At 41.0% G+C, this 15,547-nt stretch overlaps 1 protein-coding gene across 1 annotated transcript in view; it reads left to right on the top strand.

Annotated features, from left to right (window-relative positions):
* The first annotated feature begins 6,596 nt into the window (after nucleotides 1-6,596).
* The window catches only part of EEFSEC (eukaryotic elongation factor, selenocysteine-tRNA specific), a 124,492-nt gene continuing 115,541 nt past the window's right edge, over nucleotides 6,597-15,547 (top strand). The window contains exon 1 of the mRNA XM_036391172.1: nucleotides 6,597-6,874. Coding sequence (XP_036247065.1) covers nucleotides 6,604-6,874 — 271 coding nt within the window. The 5' untranslated portion in view covers nucleotides 6,597-6,603. The remainder of the gene's footprint in view (nucleotides 6,875-15,547) is intronic.

The following is a 15,547-nucleotide window of genomic DNA, read 5'->3' as shown; positions in this document are numbered from 1 at the left end:
GGAAGGAGGGGGGCGGCCGAGTGGCTGTGCTTGGAGTCGCTCAGGGAAACGCTGGACACGGCACTCGGTGCCACAGTCCGGTTCAAGAGCGTGGTGACCCCTCATGGGCTTGGACCCTTTGAGCTCGGAGGTTTTTTCCAATCTAAGCGGTTCTGCGATTCTCTGAATCGGCGAGGGGGCTTTGGGGAGAGGCGAGCGGAGCCCTCATGGAGGTGGAGCCAGCTCGTTCTTGCTCGCAGGTTTCTTGGCCCTGCAGCGCCAGGAGCACTTTCCTTCCTTCTTTCTTTCTCTCTACAATCCGATGTGGCTCTGGAGCCAGCGTTTGTGCTGCTTCTGGGGTGGGGCAGTGCCGGGTGGCCCTGGCTCGATGTCCTGTCCCTGGCTCGGTGTCCTGTCGCTTGCCCGCCCACAGCTGCTGACAGTGCGCCAGGAGCCCTGAGCCTTATCCAAACCTCGGCTGGCTTTAGCTCACAAAAATAAGCTGAGGCTTTCCCAGTGTGTTTTCTGAAGCTTTGTCAAAGATTCACAGAATCGTTAAGGTTGGAAGGGACCACTGGAGACCACTTAGTCCAACTCCCCTGGCGAGGAAAGTGGGGGTGGTCTCTTACCTGTTCGGTGTTGCTCGCTGTTTCTAGTGTTCAGTGAAACTGCAGAATAATTCTGTTCTACACCTTGAAAGCCTTCCTGTTAGCATCTGAGGGTGTGACATGTGCTGCATCTATAGCATGTATTCCTTATGAGCTCTGAGCAATTGAAATGGGTAAAACCACTCCAGCTTCCCAGCAGGTCGTCTCATGGCCTGGCAGAAACCTCGGTGTTTCCGAGATCTGTGATGCTACAGCTCCTGACTGGGGCTTGCTGGTGACTGCTGCACCTTCTGTCAGGGGTTTAGAAGCTTCATTTGGAGATCACTGACAGTAAAATTTTAGATGGCATCTGGGAGCCTGCAGTTCCAGTGAGTTCTCTTTGTTGTAGGTATTGTGATCTCTCCCACAAAAAAAAAAAAAAAAAAAAAAAAAAAAAAAAAAAAAAAAAGACAGGGGACTCTTCCCATAGATACAGAGAGTTTTCTGTGATTATAGAACCATGTCTGTGTCTGCAGTGTTTAAAGCCAGTGGATTAATGTGGTATGAGGCAGGACTGATGTCTGGTGCCATCTTGAGTTTCCTGTGCACTGCCAGGGGATAGCACAAGCAGTCCTGTGACAGCACAAACTCAGAGAGCCATTTTAGGGAGGATGGGAGTTATAGTCAATTTGCAAAAGCCCAGTGAACCATATACATGCTATTCATTCCCTCTTTGTTCGAGAGCTTCCATTAATTTTGTTATAAATGTAATTTGGCAAAGAAAAGACTTTGCTTATTGTTGCTTGCTTTTTCTGTTAATTGTTCTGTCAGTTTATATTTACATACTCTAGTTTAAATTTGTAATTACAATATAATTGCACACATGTGTGGTTCAGCACCTTTGTAAGGGTATCCTGCTATAGAATTGTTCAGCTAAGAATTTTTGACTAACAAATATGAGCTATTCTTTAAATAATTAGAAAAGTGTGTATGTCATTAGACTCTCTACATCCTCTCAGGGTCATATTAGTCGCAGAATACAAACACCTAATGGTAGTGAGCTGCAGACTTTTTCCTTTGTAAAAGAGCAAATATACAACTCTGATTTCTCCAGTGCATTAAACTGCCCCAAGTGCTGTGGGTAAGTCTGGTCAGAGTTCAAGTTTCTGCCAGTTCTGGAAGAATAATTAGCAAGTCTGGTAAGAGCTCTGAAGGCAGTGGTGTTGCTATCAAGGGGTTCAGGCTAGGTATGACCCTCCTTCTCAAAAGGGTGAAATACATAATAATTTGTTAACTTAGAGTGAAACTTGTCCATATGGTCCACGTTATCTTGTTTGATGTTGCAACAAGACCTGTTTTTGAGATTATGGCATTTCAAAGTCTATTTAATAATATTTGCTTATTTATTTTTGGTGAAATTCAATATACAGGAATGTAGATGGTAGGAATAGAGAATTGCTGTTAATCTTCACTGTAACTTGGAGGAAGGATAGAAATATTCTGTCTATAAAATCAGATATGCTGCATAAGATTCTTTAACTTTGGAAATACTAATTAGGGATTTTTCCTGCTTAAAGTGGATAAGAAACAGACTGTTAATTATTTGTCTACAGCAATAAGATGTCTCAGACTCAGAATTTAGAGCCTAAAACTTCTGTCTGCTAGTGACCATTGCTGTTCAGTAAATAAAATCTGCTGCCATGATGAAGATACAATTTTAATATTGGCCTGCAGAAAACATGATTAAAATTATTTGGATTTGTGTTTATAGTAGAAGAAGATACCTCAATAGAAATAAAAGTAAAAAATAGTTTGCTGGATAAATGTAAGGCTGGATTCTCCTTATTTGCTCACAGGAATTACTTAACTGTGCCAGCTTTGGCATCACTCATTGTATTGACTGTTTTACTCATTCCATATGCTCTTTGAGCATTGTCCTGAAGCTGCAGTTAAAGAGGGGCAAAAGAGGATATTCAGATGAGGGAAAATAAACAGTAATCCTTTAGACCACACAGGATTAATTGTTTATTCCCCAGGAAGAGCAGGGTACAAGTGGAACTACTGGGAAGTTTAGAACTAAACTTCCACATTGTATATCATCTTTTATAACTGGTGTTTTGTGTTGTGATGCATCAGTACGAGGAAATATAAAGCCTCAATTTTTACATGATTTTCTGTGATTTTTTAAAAACTCATTAATGTATTAGAGAGGGAGGATAAAATAATTCAATTGCAAACATGAATCTTCTTCCTCCTTTGTCCAGGCCACCAGATGGAACATAGGTCGGTTGCACAACCATTCTGCCCAGCTCTTTCTATGGATGCTTTGAGTACAATTTATTATTTCACTAGCCAGCTAACCAGAAAAAAATATCACTTACAGTCTGAACTGTTATTCCCCAGCTTTAACCAACTCATTTTACCAAGGTTTCTTTTGCCCCCTGGTTTGAGCTCCTCTGTTTGGCACAGATGTCATGCGATACCCGAGGTGGGAGCTGGAGACCTGAGAGCTGTTTTCCTAGACTAAATGTTTGAGGTTACAGGACGTAGCCTAGTTTCACATAAGCTTTCAAATTTCAGTGGGACATGCTGAATCCTGAAACTGTCAAATAGTGTATTATTTTTGGAGTGAGAGAGAGTATGTGTGTGTGTGTGTGAATGACCTTTACATTTTTACCCTATCCCAAAAGTCTGACTTCCTGCCCTTTCTCCCACGAGTCCATAAACTTGAGCATTAAAGTGAACATGTTTTAAGGAAGAAATTCCATACAGGAGAGAACAACTGGGATGGAGAATGGTTTATTTAAGGGAAAACAAGGAAAACAGCTAAATGCTACAAATTTTGGGAGGGGTATAGAAAAATGTGGAGAAGTTGGGATTCTCTCATTTTGCCAGGTTCCCCTCTCCCTCTCAGTAGTACCAAGACCTTCATGTAGGGGTGGGGAGTGATGGGGATAGTGGTCATATCTTCTTTTGTTCCCTGCAAAAGAAACTGATTACTTTTCTACCCTTCAAAGGAATAGGAGTGATGTGAACTACCAAATGCCATACCTTAATTTCCAAATTTGTAATTAATTCTAAAACTTTGTAAGCTAACAGAATGGACATAAATGCAGAATAAAAGTGCTCATGTCTGTCTTTATCATATTTCTTCTTTGATATTGGTGATTGATGTTATTCATTTCACAGGTACAATGTGCACTCTAATATTTCCTCAAGTGATATGTGACAAAATCAGATCCACAGGCTTTAAAACCCTGGAGACAGAGGTATGATCTCAGTGGTAACACCAAGCTGTAGGCTCTGAGTTTTTTTCCTTCCTTTACAGAAGAACAACTGCTTTCCTATCTAAAAAGTTGCAAATCTTTTCTGTGTCTAAAGGGATAAAATTAAACCTCCATTTCTACTCCTTCTTGCAGATCATTCAGGAGTAAAAGAAAGGCCAATATTGTTATGTGAGGAATGGAATGAAAACCATTTTCCTGTGGATTTTTGTCTTCCTTCCTTAGCTATCTTTAACAGAAAAAATTATATTTTTTTCGTCCCATAAGTTCTGTCCAGTATCCATCTAAATTCTGGCTGAGCAAAATGCATCTCTTTGTTAAGCTGGCAGACCAAAATGGATCTCAGGTGAGCCCTGCTGTGGCCTCTTAGACTGTGAGTATTGAAATGGGACCTCCTTGACCTCATTGCCAGTTTTCTCAAGGGTTGTAGAAAGTTTTAGACCTTTCTACATTGTCAAAGCTTGTTGAAAAATAGCTGTTATTTTAGATGTTTTCAGAGGACTTCTGGATACTACCTTTTCTAGTTGAAAATCAGACCTCTTCCCACCTCTTCCTTCTGAACTCATCTTTATAATGCTAAATGAAAAGAATTAAAGGGTAGGTTATATGATACAGGGATATCTGTGTGGATTCTAACTTTTTAGGGCCTTATGGGAATTGAGGTAAACTTTCCCTTCCCTTTGCAAATGCATATTGATGTAACAGACTCAGCACAAGGAAGTGTACATGAGCCTTATGATTTAACAGGAAACTATTCAAAGCCTGGGAACTTGGTCTGAAAAGTGACATTATGCTTAATTTGGCTCCCATGACAGAGATCCCATCAGGCTGAACTATTCTGCTCAAGAAGCTGATTAGCTAGGCTAGCTCAGTATTCCTTGTGAGTTCATGTCTTTCCTTCAGGGAGACAGTTTGTCTCTCAAATAGCACTGAGTGCTGGGAAGAAATGCATTTTTTTTCCCCCTTTTTCATTTGAGTCATTGATTCTGTCATCTTGACTTCCACGTGTTTGGTAAGGAGGAGTAATTTGCATGCAGCTTTAAGCCAAACTTTTTTATATTGAAAGTGTTGGTATATAAAACAATTTTCTTTGTAGGAAATAGCCTGGAGTTTGGAGTCAAAGCCTAAAAACCAAATCCGTGATGTTGACAATAGCCTTAGGCAAGTCATTTTGCACTTCTGGCTCATTCATTAGTTATTCAGATGTGAATGTTATTGCTATGAGCAATATGTACTACTGCACAGAGTGAGCAGAAAAGCAACTGCACTGCCCTCAAAGGAAAAAAAAAGTAGAATATAGAACAAGTCTAGTCTACTTTGACACCTGTGGGAAGTCCAAGTTCATGACACAGTCTTGATTTCTTGGCTTGTAAAGAGCTGTAATCATTTGAAGAGGTACTTTGGGCTCCTTAGTCACTGTTGAAATGCCGAGCACAGGTGTTAAGCTTTATCCTGTAAAGCATTTATCTCCCTTGGTAATCTGTAAAGCGAAGTGACTTAAATCAGTCAAGGAATCACGCCCTTAGCCTCTGAAATGCCCTCAGGCTTCTCCAATGTTCACCTGCTTGTTGTTGTCTGTTTTGGTGGTGGTAGCGGTGCTTACCAGGAGATCTGTTCACCACTGTTAATAATCTTGGATTCTTCATTCATTAAGGATATGATTTTTAAAGCAGATTTTCCCTAACTGAAATATCTCTTTACAGGAAAATTAATTATGCAAGCCTCGAATTTATTAAGTGTAAGGTGAGTAAATGATCCAAACGTGACCTGTTTTTTAACGTGGGTTTGCAATGTCCATGTGACTTCGAAATCAAACCCGGTCACCACAGTTCCAGCAGCACCGGGGTTTGCTTGGGGGCAGAACGGAGGGGGTGCTGTGACAGTGAGCGTGTTTAAGCAGCTGCAGTGTTTAATTAGCGTGGGCGACGTGCGAGCGAAGGTGTGGATGGATGCTCAGGGTGAATCCCCTGCCCCTTCCCAGGGCCGCTGGCTGCCAGCCCTCCCTCAGGCCGGGCACGATGGGGAGGGGACCCAGCTGATGGGCATGTGGCCATTGAGGTCACCTGCTGAAATTGGTACCCCGTGAAACTGGGCAAAGAAGTTTAGGTTCATGGTCAGGTTCAGGGAGTGGTGCTTGGGCCGACAGGTGGTTTGCTGGGTGGAGGGTTTTTATCGATAGGAATGATAGGAGTTTAGGTTGGATGATTAAGGAGGTGAGTCACGAAGTGAGCATGATAAAAAATCAGGGGCTGGGGTTTAGTTGAGGCATATCATTAAGGAGGGGGAGAGCCCTTTTTCTTTAGCTTAAAAGGCTAATGCTGGTTCATAGTTTCGTAATGATTAGGATGATATTAGAGAGGTTCAGCTTTCGAAGTTAGCGAGTGGGATAGATTCTACCACAACTGGCATGAAGCTGTGGTTACCTCCGCAAGATTTCTGAGCATTGTCCGGAGACGACTCTGGCTCGGGAGGCGAGGAAAGAAGTTTGGTTGAGGCGTCCTGGGATTGCGTCGGTTTTCATACCTATGCTAGGGACAGCTCGTGAGTGAAGTACATCTTTAGCAGTGAAACTCTGCCGGGTAGGGGCAGCGAGGTGAGCTGGGGTGTGCGTCGGGCCGGTGCTTCACATCCAGGGGCGCGGAGCGGACGAACCGCGCCGGCTCCGAGCAGCCCTGCCCGGCGGAACGGTGGCGGCGGGGCCCGCGTTGCCGCAGGGGCGCTGTGGGGACGGACCGTGCGGGTGCAGCGCCGCCATGGCCGCCCGAGTCCTGAACGTGAACGTGGGAGTGCTGGGCCACATCGACAGCGGGAAGACGGCGCTGGCGCGGGCGCTCAGCACCACCGGCTCCACCGCCGCCTTCGACCGGGCGCCGCAGAGCCGCGCGCGGGGCATCACGCTGGACCTGGGCTTCTCCTGCCTGCGCACCGAGCTGCCGCCGCAGCTGGGCCCGGGGCCCGGCGAGCTGCAGCTCACGCTGGTGGACTGCCCGGGGCACGCCTCCCTCATCCGCACCATCATCGGCGGTAAGGGGGGCGCAGGGGGGCCGCCCCGGCCCGCCCCGGTGGCTGCCGTGCCTCCCGGGGTGCTCCGGGCCCCGCGGGGCTGCGCCCGCCCGTGTCCGCGGTGGGAGCGGGGCCGCCGGGGGCCGGGGTGTCCGCTGTGCCCAAACCGAGGGGACGGGGCGAGACAGGTTTTTCACGGATCTACGACTTTGCTATGCTTGCTCGTAGTTGCTCTTCAAATAAAACAAACTGTGCTCATAGGAAAGCACTCTGTACACGTGAGTTCTTGGAGTGCTGTTTGGATGGTCAGGTGTGCTTTGGTTTCTTACACTTACTAGATAAAAAGTCGCATTTATTGTGTATGGAGCCTTATTAATGGCATCGAACAGCCCTGTAAATTGCTGTTTTCTTGCCTGTTAAAGCTGTCAGAGTTTGATGTTGTCTGTAGTTGAGAGCTATGATATATTTGCTGGACATGCCCTGTTGTTTTGAAAGACGAGGGAGTTGTAACATGATAATTTTAGGCTTAGAAATAATTGTGTGGATTTTGGTAACTCTTCATTTTAGTCTTCATAATAGATTATGTCAGAAGGTTAATTTGGTTTGCGTTAGGACTCATTTTAAATTAGTTCACCGTGTTCTGTCTCCTTTTCCCTCTCTTCTAGAGAGTGTTGAGGGGTGGTCGGTGCTTCACTAAGGAGCTCATGCAGTCACAGCTACGGGAGTTTAAAGTAGTCACAGGTTGTTGTAACTGTGGGGATCCGCCTGCAAGTTCAGTTCCTCTGCCAGTGTCTCTTTAATGACAGCTTGATGGTTGTTTTGTAGGACAATGTTTTTTTGGCTAGACTGAAGTTCGGGCTGAGTTTACTTGTCGCGATGTGGGAATTTAACCCCCTTTTGAACAATTGCGCTGTTTGTAAGTTTCGTTAGTGTTAACGGTGTTGTATTATTTGCACTTCTTGTGGGTAGGATAATAAATGTTTACTTATTTGTCAGTTTCAGCAGCAGTAAAATGGTCTGTTTCAGCAAGGTGTGCTCCGCAGCTGCAGGGGAGGAGTGGCCGTGTGCTTAATTCCAGAAACCTGCGGTCTTGTGCTCATTTCTTGTACTTGGCAAGCCCTTATTATTCTTTAGTAATTGTAAGCACCTGATTATCTTCTAAAGAGCAAAGTTGACTTTGGCAGATGTTTCTTGGATGTACTGAAGAGTCACTTGTAGTCAGACATTCCTTTCTGCCAGAAGCAACTACTCTGAATGGTGTGAACTTTCTCATAAAGGGGACGTGGGAAAACTTAGAGATCAGCTTCAACCAGTTCTGTTTTTCAGTAACTTTAACACTTATTTGAGGTGGTTGTTTGATACACACACTTCTCATTGCTTTCTGTTATTTTTATGAAGATCTTCAAAGTATTTAGTCACAGCTGAATAAGTTATTCAGATTTGCTTATTGATAGGGTGTGCAGGGAGAAGGAAGGCATGGATGAGATGATGACAGTTTTCTTCCAGCAAAAATAATTCTTTATGGATGGTAATTCAGACACATAAACACATCAAACTTGCTTAGTTCCACTTATACCAGTTTATGTATTTTACTGAAGTAAAAGAGTTGATTAGTGTGACTTACTGCAATTCTGTGTGTTAAGAAAGGATTGTAGAGAAAATGCAGTATTGTATTAATAGTTTAAAGAATTAGAAACTTCAGTTTTCTGCTTGATAATAGATGTATCTTGACAGTGGATGCTTTTTTTGCTTTTTTTTACTACCAGGTTTGAAAGGTGAAAGCTTGATGATAAAACCTGATCTGTGCTTGTAGGACTGTTTAGGTGCTTACAGGTTTGGTGTGGTTAGGTGAAACTCAGACTGAAGTGTAGCATGTCCTGTGTAACAGGATACATTCTTTGGTGTTCATGTGTATTTCAGTAATGCCAACTTTTTCATCACTTCAGGAATGGAAAGTGAGTCCTCCCATATAATGGTACTTGAAAAATTCAGGTTATTTTCATCTACTTCCTCGTTACTAAGCATTAAGGGTTCACCATTCCAAACATTTTCTCTGCAGCCAGGAATGCCACTACCCTTTTCTTTTTGATGGAATCTATGTTCTCCCTGTTACTACACATTTTCTCTATGTATGGTTTTTCATTTAGACATAAGTGCAAAGTGCTTTATCTTTCTGTTTTTACTCTGCACCTCAGATTTCCCATACTTTAAAATGTCACTGTTCTGAATTGAAATCCTGGGGTAGCTACAGGTGGAAGTTGACCTGGAGAAAAACTAGAATGCCTGTGAGCAGGGGAGCTGGATGTGAGGATTTGGAAGATGGAGTGACAGCAGAGATGAGAGGGCTGCTTCAGAACTCTGTTAGTCTGTGCATGCAGGGTTTGCAGGAGAAACTACTGCTGTGAAAATGTTACTGCATCTTCTTGTTTGCAGTTCTCTTTTTTCACTGAAGGTGGGATAAATTAGTTGGCTTCCCCTTGAGTGATTCCAGCTTGTGGAAACAGCTTCTGCTGTGGCAGGGTAGCACCAGCATTGTTCACTCAGGTCTCCCATGAGGTGAGGAGCTCAAGGGTTTCCTTCTGAGGAGCCACTTTCTGCCTCTTCTCTTCCAAAGTGCCATCTTCACCAGTGGTGTCCCAGGTTATCTCTCCTTTGTAACTGTCATCTTTTCTGTGCTCCCAGAGTGCTCTAAGAGTTAATTCCTTTGCTGTACAAAGCTGATAAATCTGCTCACAGGTTAAATGTTACTATTTACCACTCTTTAACATATTTCTGTACCTAGCTAATTCCTGAAGTGGATTTTTTCATGTCAGAATCTAGTATTGCATTTTTGTCATGCTGTGCCAGTGCTTGACCTTGTGAGTACTTCTCACAGTCACTCACAAGATGCTTGTTCAGACACAATACCTTAGGATTAAATGAATGCAGAATATTTGAGCAGTAACCAATTGGAATGAAAAATAGAAGTCGTATTTCACTCTGTGTGGCTACATTTTTCTTGCAAAGCTTGTCCTTGAAAACAAAACATATCAAATGTTAAATCAAAAGTGTTTTGTTTTGGATGGGTTTTTTTTGGTTTTTTTTTTTTTACCTGCATGCTGGGAATGGGAAATGATGCAGACAGTTTCACCCAAGATGTTTTGTTTAAGTTTTAGATGGAAGGTGATAGTCAAGGTTGGAATGGAATAAGTAATAGTCACTTGGTGTACTTCATCATGCCTTTCACTTGTATTGAAACCATCCTGGTTTATATTCTTCTAAGGCTCTTGTGAGTCTGTGGCAGGAAGGCATTAAGTTATTGTGGGTAGCTATGTGGCTTGGACTGTGCTGTGTATTTCTGTCTTACACTTTCAAACAATAAGAACAGAACTTTTTATTTTAAAACACAATTTCAGACTTTTGCTATGCTTTAGCAGGATCTTGTCTCAAGCAAGGCAACAAAAACAGTATTTACAGCCATTAGTGTCCGACTTGTGCCAAGCAGTAAGAAGCACCCAGATCTGCCTCACACTTTGGTTTGTGCACTGAAGGAATGACTGCAAGATGCAGGACTGATATTTTTGTCACTACTGCATTCTTCTGTTGCTGTAGAGATTTAGGGTGGTATTTTTGGTAAAATTTCACACTGAGTTAGGGTAGTTTCTGTCACAGCACTATGGGGTTTTTAAACTTCTGTTCTTTTGTTAATGTTTGGCTCCTCATCTTCCACAAAGCTGATGTTAATGTCATTGAAATAGAATAAGAGTTGCTTTTACATTTGTTTGTCACAGACCTGTGCACCAGTAGGGTCTGGAATAGTTTCTCAAATGAGTTCAGCAGGAAGGGATGCCTGCAGAGAGGTTAGACAAGTTAATCTGCCAGACGAAATTCAATCCCCATATTTCATTTTAAGACCACTTTGCGTAGCAAAGTAGTTTAAGCAGTAGCAGATTTTTTCCTTGCTGATGGTTAATTTCATGCCCTACAAAGGGTCAGCACACTAATATAGGAGAACATGATTACCTCATCCCAACTTCCCCCACACAGGCAGCCAAGGGTTACTGAGTGTTTGCTTTAGGTGAGCTGTTGTTGGATGCCCTGTTTGATTTTGAGATGGGTCCTCAAAACAACTTCTAAATCAGAAAATTGTTTGGTTTTTTTTTTTCCCCTATGAAGTTCAAAGGACAAAGTATCCTTATAGGGTTTTAATTGGAAAGCTACTGCTTGACCCTGGTTGTTTAAACCTGGGCTGGGGGGAGCTCTGACAAACTTGTAGTTTTGTAATCCTTATGCCTGTCTGAACCTTTGACCTTTTTACTTTATAACTAGAACTTCATTGTCACCATTTGTCCCTGCAGTTCCTTTCAAAGCACACTGCCTTGCGAGTGTCTGTTTCCACTTTGCTTCTGTGTTCAGCTAAGGAAGGGTATTAATTCATACCTGATACATTGGAGGGGCCAAGACTTTTGAACTTGCACTAGAGCTTGGAGAGGGGGAAATGAGCATGGCAAAAGCATGTCTTGCTGATGCAAATGAGTACAATGAAAACAGGCTTGGGAGATCAAGGGAAATGTCGTCTTGCTACCAGCATTCAAATTCAGTCAGATGCAGGTTATTTGTAAGAGTAACATATCACAAAAAACCCCCACCTTTTATCACAGATTAGTTGTTTTGCTGAGTTTATTATAAGCTTTTAAGAGGATTTGTAAACTTGGGGTTACCTTTGCATTACTGCCATGAAAACACCCTTCTGTCAATGTGAGCTTTTGTTTGTTGAGATCTTTGAGAAGATGTGACAGTTCTTGGTTTTGTTTTTTTATTTCTTTTCTAGGTGAGTGAGCAAGTAGAGTTTTATAGTTGTGGATATCTATGTAGATGACTTGCTGTTGAGTGCAGATGTCAAATGAAGGGAAACCTCTGGAGGGAAAGAGTGCCTTGTATTTAATGGATATCATTCTATTCAGAGAGGAGTCACCAGAGAGCCTTGAGATCTTTGGCTGCCAGTTGGAAGTGAGAGTAACATAATGAACGCTGTTCTGGTGGAAAAAAAATAAAATTAATATACATCTTGTGTAATGTAATTCCTATCCACAAATCTTGATGTTGTGGTTGATGTTGTGGAAGTACTTGTTAAGGGACTTCAGCTAGCACTAGTGGGAATGTTTCCAAAACCTATTAGACTCTTTGGGTTCGTGGTGCTTGTGAATTGCTGACACTGCTTTGTATTAAAATTTCAAATAAACTTTATTTCCTTAAATGAAATTGAAAGAGTGTCTTTTTTTTTTTTAGTCACTATAATTTGGCTGGTGCCAGATACTTGTCTGACAACATGAAGGAGTATTTTTATTGACATTTTAAAATGAAAGCTACATTTTTTTTTAATTAAGGAGCTATGCATGAAGAAGGGCAACCAGTATAACAACTTTGCATAGTCTCCACAACCCTCGGGATGGAACTTTGTCTCCTGGATGTTGCAGTGCACAAGAGGGCAGTGTTTGCTTACATTGCAGGATCTTAGGGATAAGTACTCGGGTAACAGGTCAGCCTGGGGGGAGTGACCTCACTGTGAATCGAAACAGAATTAAGTACACGATTTGGAACACAACTCTGGGGTAATTTTCTTGTTCTTAAAGAAAACATCCTCTGTGTTTTAAGGAAGGTTAGTCTTACTTCATCTATAATTTGGGTTGTGCTTTTTATACCTTAGGCAATAAAAACGTGTGGGGTGTTCTCTTACACATGATATGAAACACAGGTAACAGGTGAGAAAAACCAACTGGTTTGATGTGGGAACCATGGAATTTATTGTGTACAAGTCTTTTATTTCCTTCTTCATTTCCCCATGTCTTTTAATAACTGGGTAAAAGGAATCTAGTTGTACTAAATCTGCTCTGAACCACTGCTGTGTAAATAGGATTTGTTGTGTGATATTGGGTAGAATGAAACTTGGAGGGGGTGTATCAGGGTTCCTTAAAATTGGGGTCTTGTGGAGTTTTTATCTGTCTATATCATAACTGTAATAGCTCTAACTTTGTGTATTGCATTACTTCTTGTTTTTGTGGGTTTTGTGAGTGATGTGACAGTGGGATTACTATTATTTCTGTTCTTGTGTTATTATGCTCTTTTCTGCAATTTTGACTTGAAGCTGTAAATTTTGCTGTAAAAGTTACAGCAAAATGTACAGCTGATTGTGCTGTAAAAGTTACACATTCAACAGCTTCCTAAACTTACACAACAACTCTTAGCCAGTATTAGAGACTGAAGCAGGACGAGTCTTCTGTTCGTTTTCTGGGTCAAGTAGTTTACAAGGAGCAAGAGACCCATTTTCTCCTGATATCAAAAGTTATAGTGAATAATCACATTCTCTTCTTAGAATCCTGTCAGAAATGTACTGGTTTCTGTATGGGGTTTAAAAAATAAAAATAATTGTGCATGTCCTGTTTGGAAGATGTGATTTATAATGGAATTCTCAATCTAAAGTGTAGATTTTTAACCAGGAGTGGTTTTATTGAAACTTGTTTGAATGTGAAATTGTCCCTTGCTACTATATGACAATTTTTCTGCAAAGCTTCTGAGTGGTTGTGTTCGTTTGCTTGTATACAACAAAACTGTGCTATTTGACACTTTGTTATTTGACACAAAACTATGACAGCTTTTCAGGAAAACTTAATAACCAAGCGCTGTAATTATGCTGTTCAAGTCTGCTTGATCATTTTTCCTATTCGTTTTAAAACAGAATTTCTTTGTTCCAGCGTACTCTGTGCAAGCATTCATCAAATAACCACTTTTCACTTTTGCTTCGCAGGGAAGCTTTGTTAATCAATTTTTAGATGCTTTAAAATATTAGCTAATGTAGTGAAGTATTATAAATAACTGCATAAAATCTAGAACAACTTACTGTAAAATATGGAGCATATTTATAGTTAAAATTACCCTTGTCAAAGTAAATTTAAAGCACATTTTTCAAAGTAGCATTTTTACTGCTAATGGATATGCTTGCTTGCTAAACAGTATAATTGAGCAACTCAGTGATCTGCTAATCAACAAACCAGCCTTATAAGATTCTTCTGTATTGGTTCTGCATATTGATTTAAAAGTTGTCTTCAATTAGTAGATGCTAGATATAAGCAGAAGGATGTGTTGCTTATGTATAAACCTATTTTTAATAGCTAGTTAGCTTGATGGAGCCATGAACTGAATTTTCTTAATATATTTATTTTGGGGTTTTTGTACTTAAAATAATACATGTTTTTGCTTGGCTGTTGTAAAGTACTGTTTATAAAAACCCCTATAAAAATAAAATGTGGATGGAAGAATTGAGGCTGTAATTGTAAAGCAGACATGCAACAGATCTCACTAAGGGTGCAAACCAAACCTGTACACTGTCATTGCTGGAGTCCTTTAAGTGTAATCAAAGTTGTTTTTCCTTGTGGCAATGAGTTTTCTGTCTGGGAGCCCTAAGGTTGGCCTGGCAAGCAGAAGGGCAAGGACAGCTGTTTTGCAGTGGTCATTTCCAGCTGGATTCTTGAACCTGTTGTGTTCTGTGGGTCTCAGCTCATCATGGGGAAAAACTGAGTTAAAATTACCCTTGTGAGCTTCAGCAGAGAGACTCGAATAACTTGCACGATAGCTGGGATTGCAGAGATACTCTGCATTCTGTGAGAAAATATTCCTTGTGCTATCTGTGAAATTCAGATTAGGGAGCTGTTCTGAATTGCTTCCTTTAAACTGTTTGCTTCCAGAAAGTGTTGCAGGCTAAGTAAATACCAATAATTCTTATTTCCTATCTCCTTATCAATTCTTTTACCAAAATGTTCTCATGCAGTTTATCTAATCTCTTCAAGTGAACATGAAATGGTTTGTGTTGGCTTCCAATTTGAATGACAATCTCAGTTTCAAATTTAGGCTGATTAATCCTATGTTAGATTGTAATTATCAGCATTAGCAACACTAGGGTTAGTTGGGACCAGACAAACAATAATAAATATGTATTTATATTTAATGCAACAGCAGAAGGAATTGGTGGATAGTAGAAGGAGAGGAAATGGAATAGACAGGATAGCTTAAATAAAAATGAAGAAATTGTATTCAGGAGCATCATGGAGGTAAAGAATGATAAGGGGGAATAAAAATTGAGGTTTGAATTTTAAGATTTATATTGATCTGGGTAAGAATCCAGGCTTCCTCACTTCAGAGAAGAGATGATTCATTTGTGCTTATGGTTTTGTTGAGAAACTCCTTCCTTACTTCATGTTATAGAAGGGGTGATGATGATGACTCTTTTGTCCACTGCAGATCTGGCTTGTTCTGCAGTACTGGAAAAATGAATTTAATATTGTTGCCTGTAGCACTTTCTTGTCTTTTGTGCTTATGTTTTCCTTTGTTTTCTGTCTTATTTGGGATGAAACATATGAATGGCATATGAGAGTAAGCTGGTATTCTTGGATCTCAGGAGCTCTTTTTAGTTGTTAGACTTTGCCTTAATTTTTTTTTTGGCCAAGTTTTACCTTCTTTCCATTAAATGCCTTGTAAAGCAGGTGAACGTACTTTAGATATGATTATCCTGTATATGTAAAATTTGAAATGGTCTTGAAGGACCTGTTGGGCAAAAAAAAAGTTATAGAAGTGTTTGAGAGTTGTTGATAGAACTATCCTATCATATTAATAAGGATAGGCATAAGAAATGTGGGGGTTTTGTCATAGATGTTTATTTAT

The sequence above is a fragment of the Molothrus ater genome, chromosome 11, assembly GCF_012460135.2.
Source record: "Molothrus ater isolate BHLD 08-10-18 breed brown headed cowbird chromosome 11, BPBGC_Mater_1.1, whole genome shotgun sequence".
Taxonomy (NCBI): domain Eukaryota; kingdom Metazoa; phylum Chordata; class Aves; order Passeriformes; family Icteridae; genus Molothrus; species Molothrus ater.
Note: the sequence above shows the minus strand (reverse complement) of the source record. Positions and strands in the feature narration are given on the sequence as shown.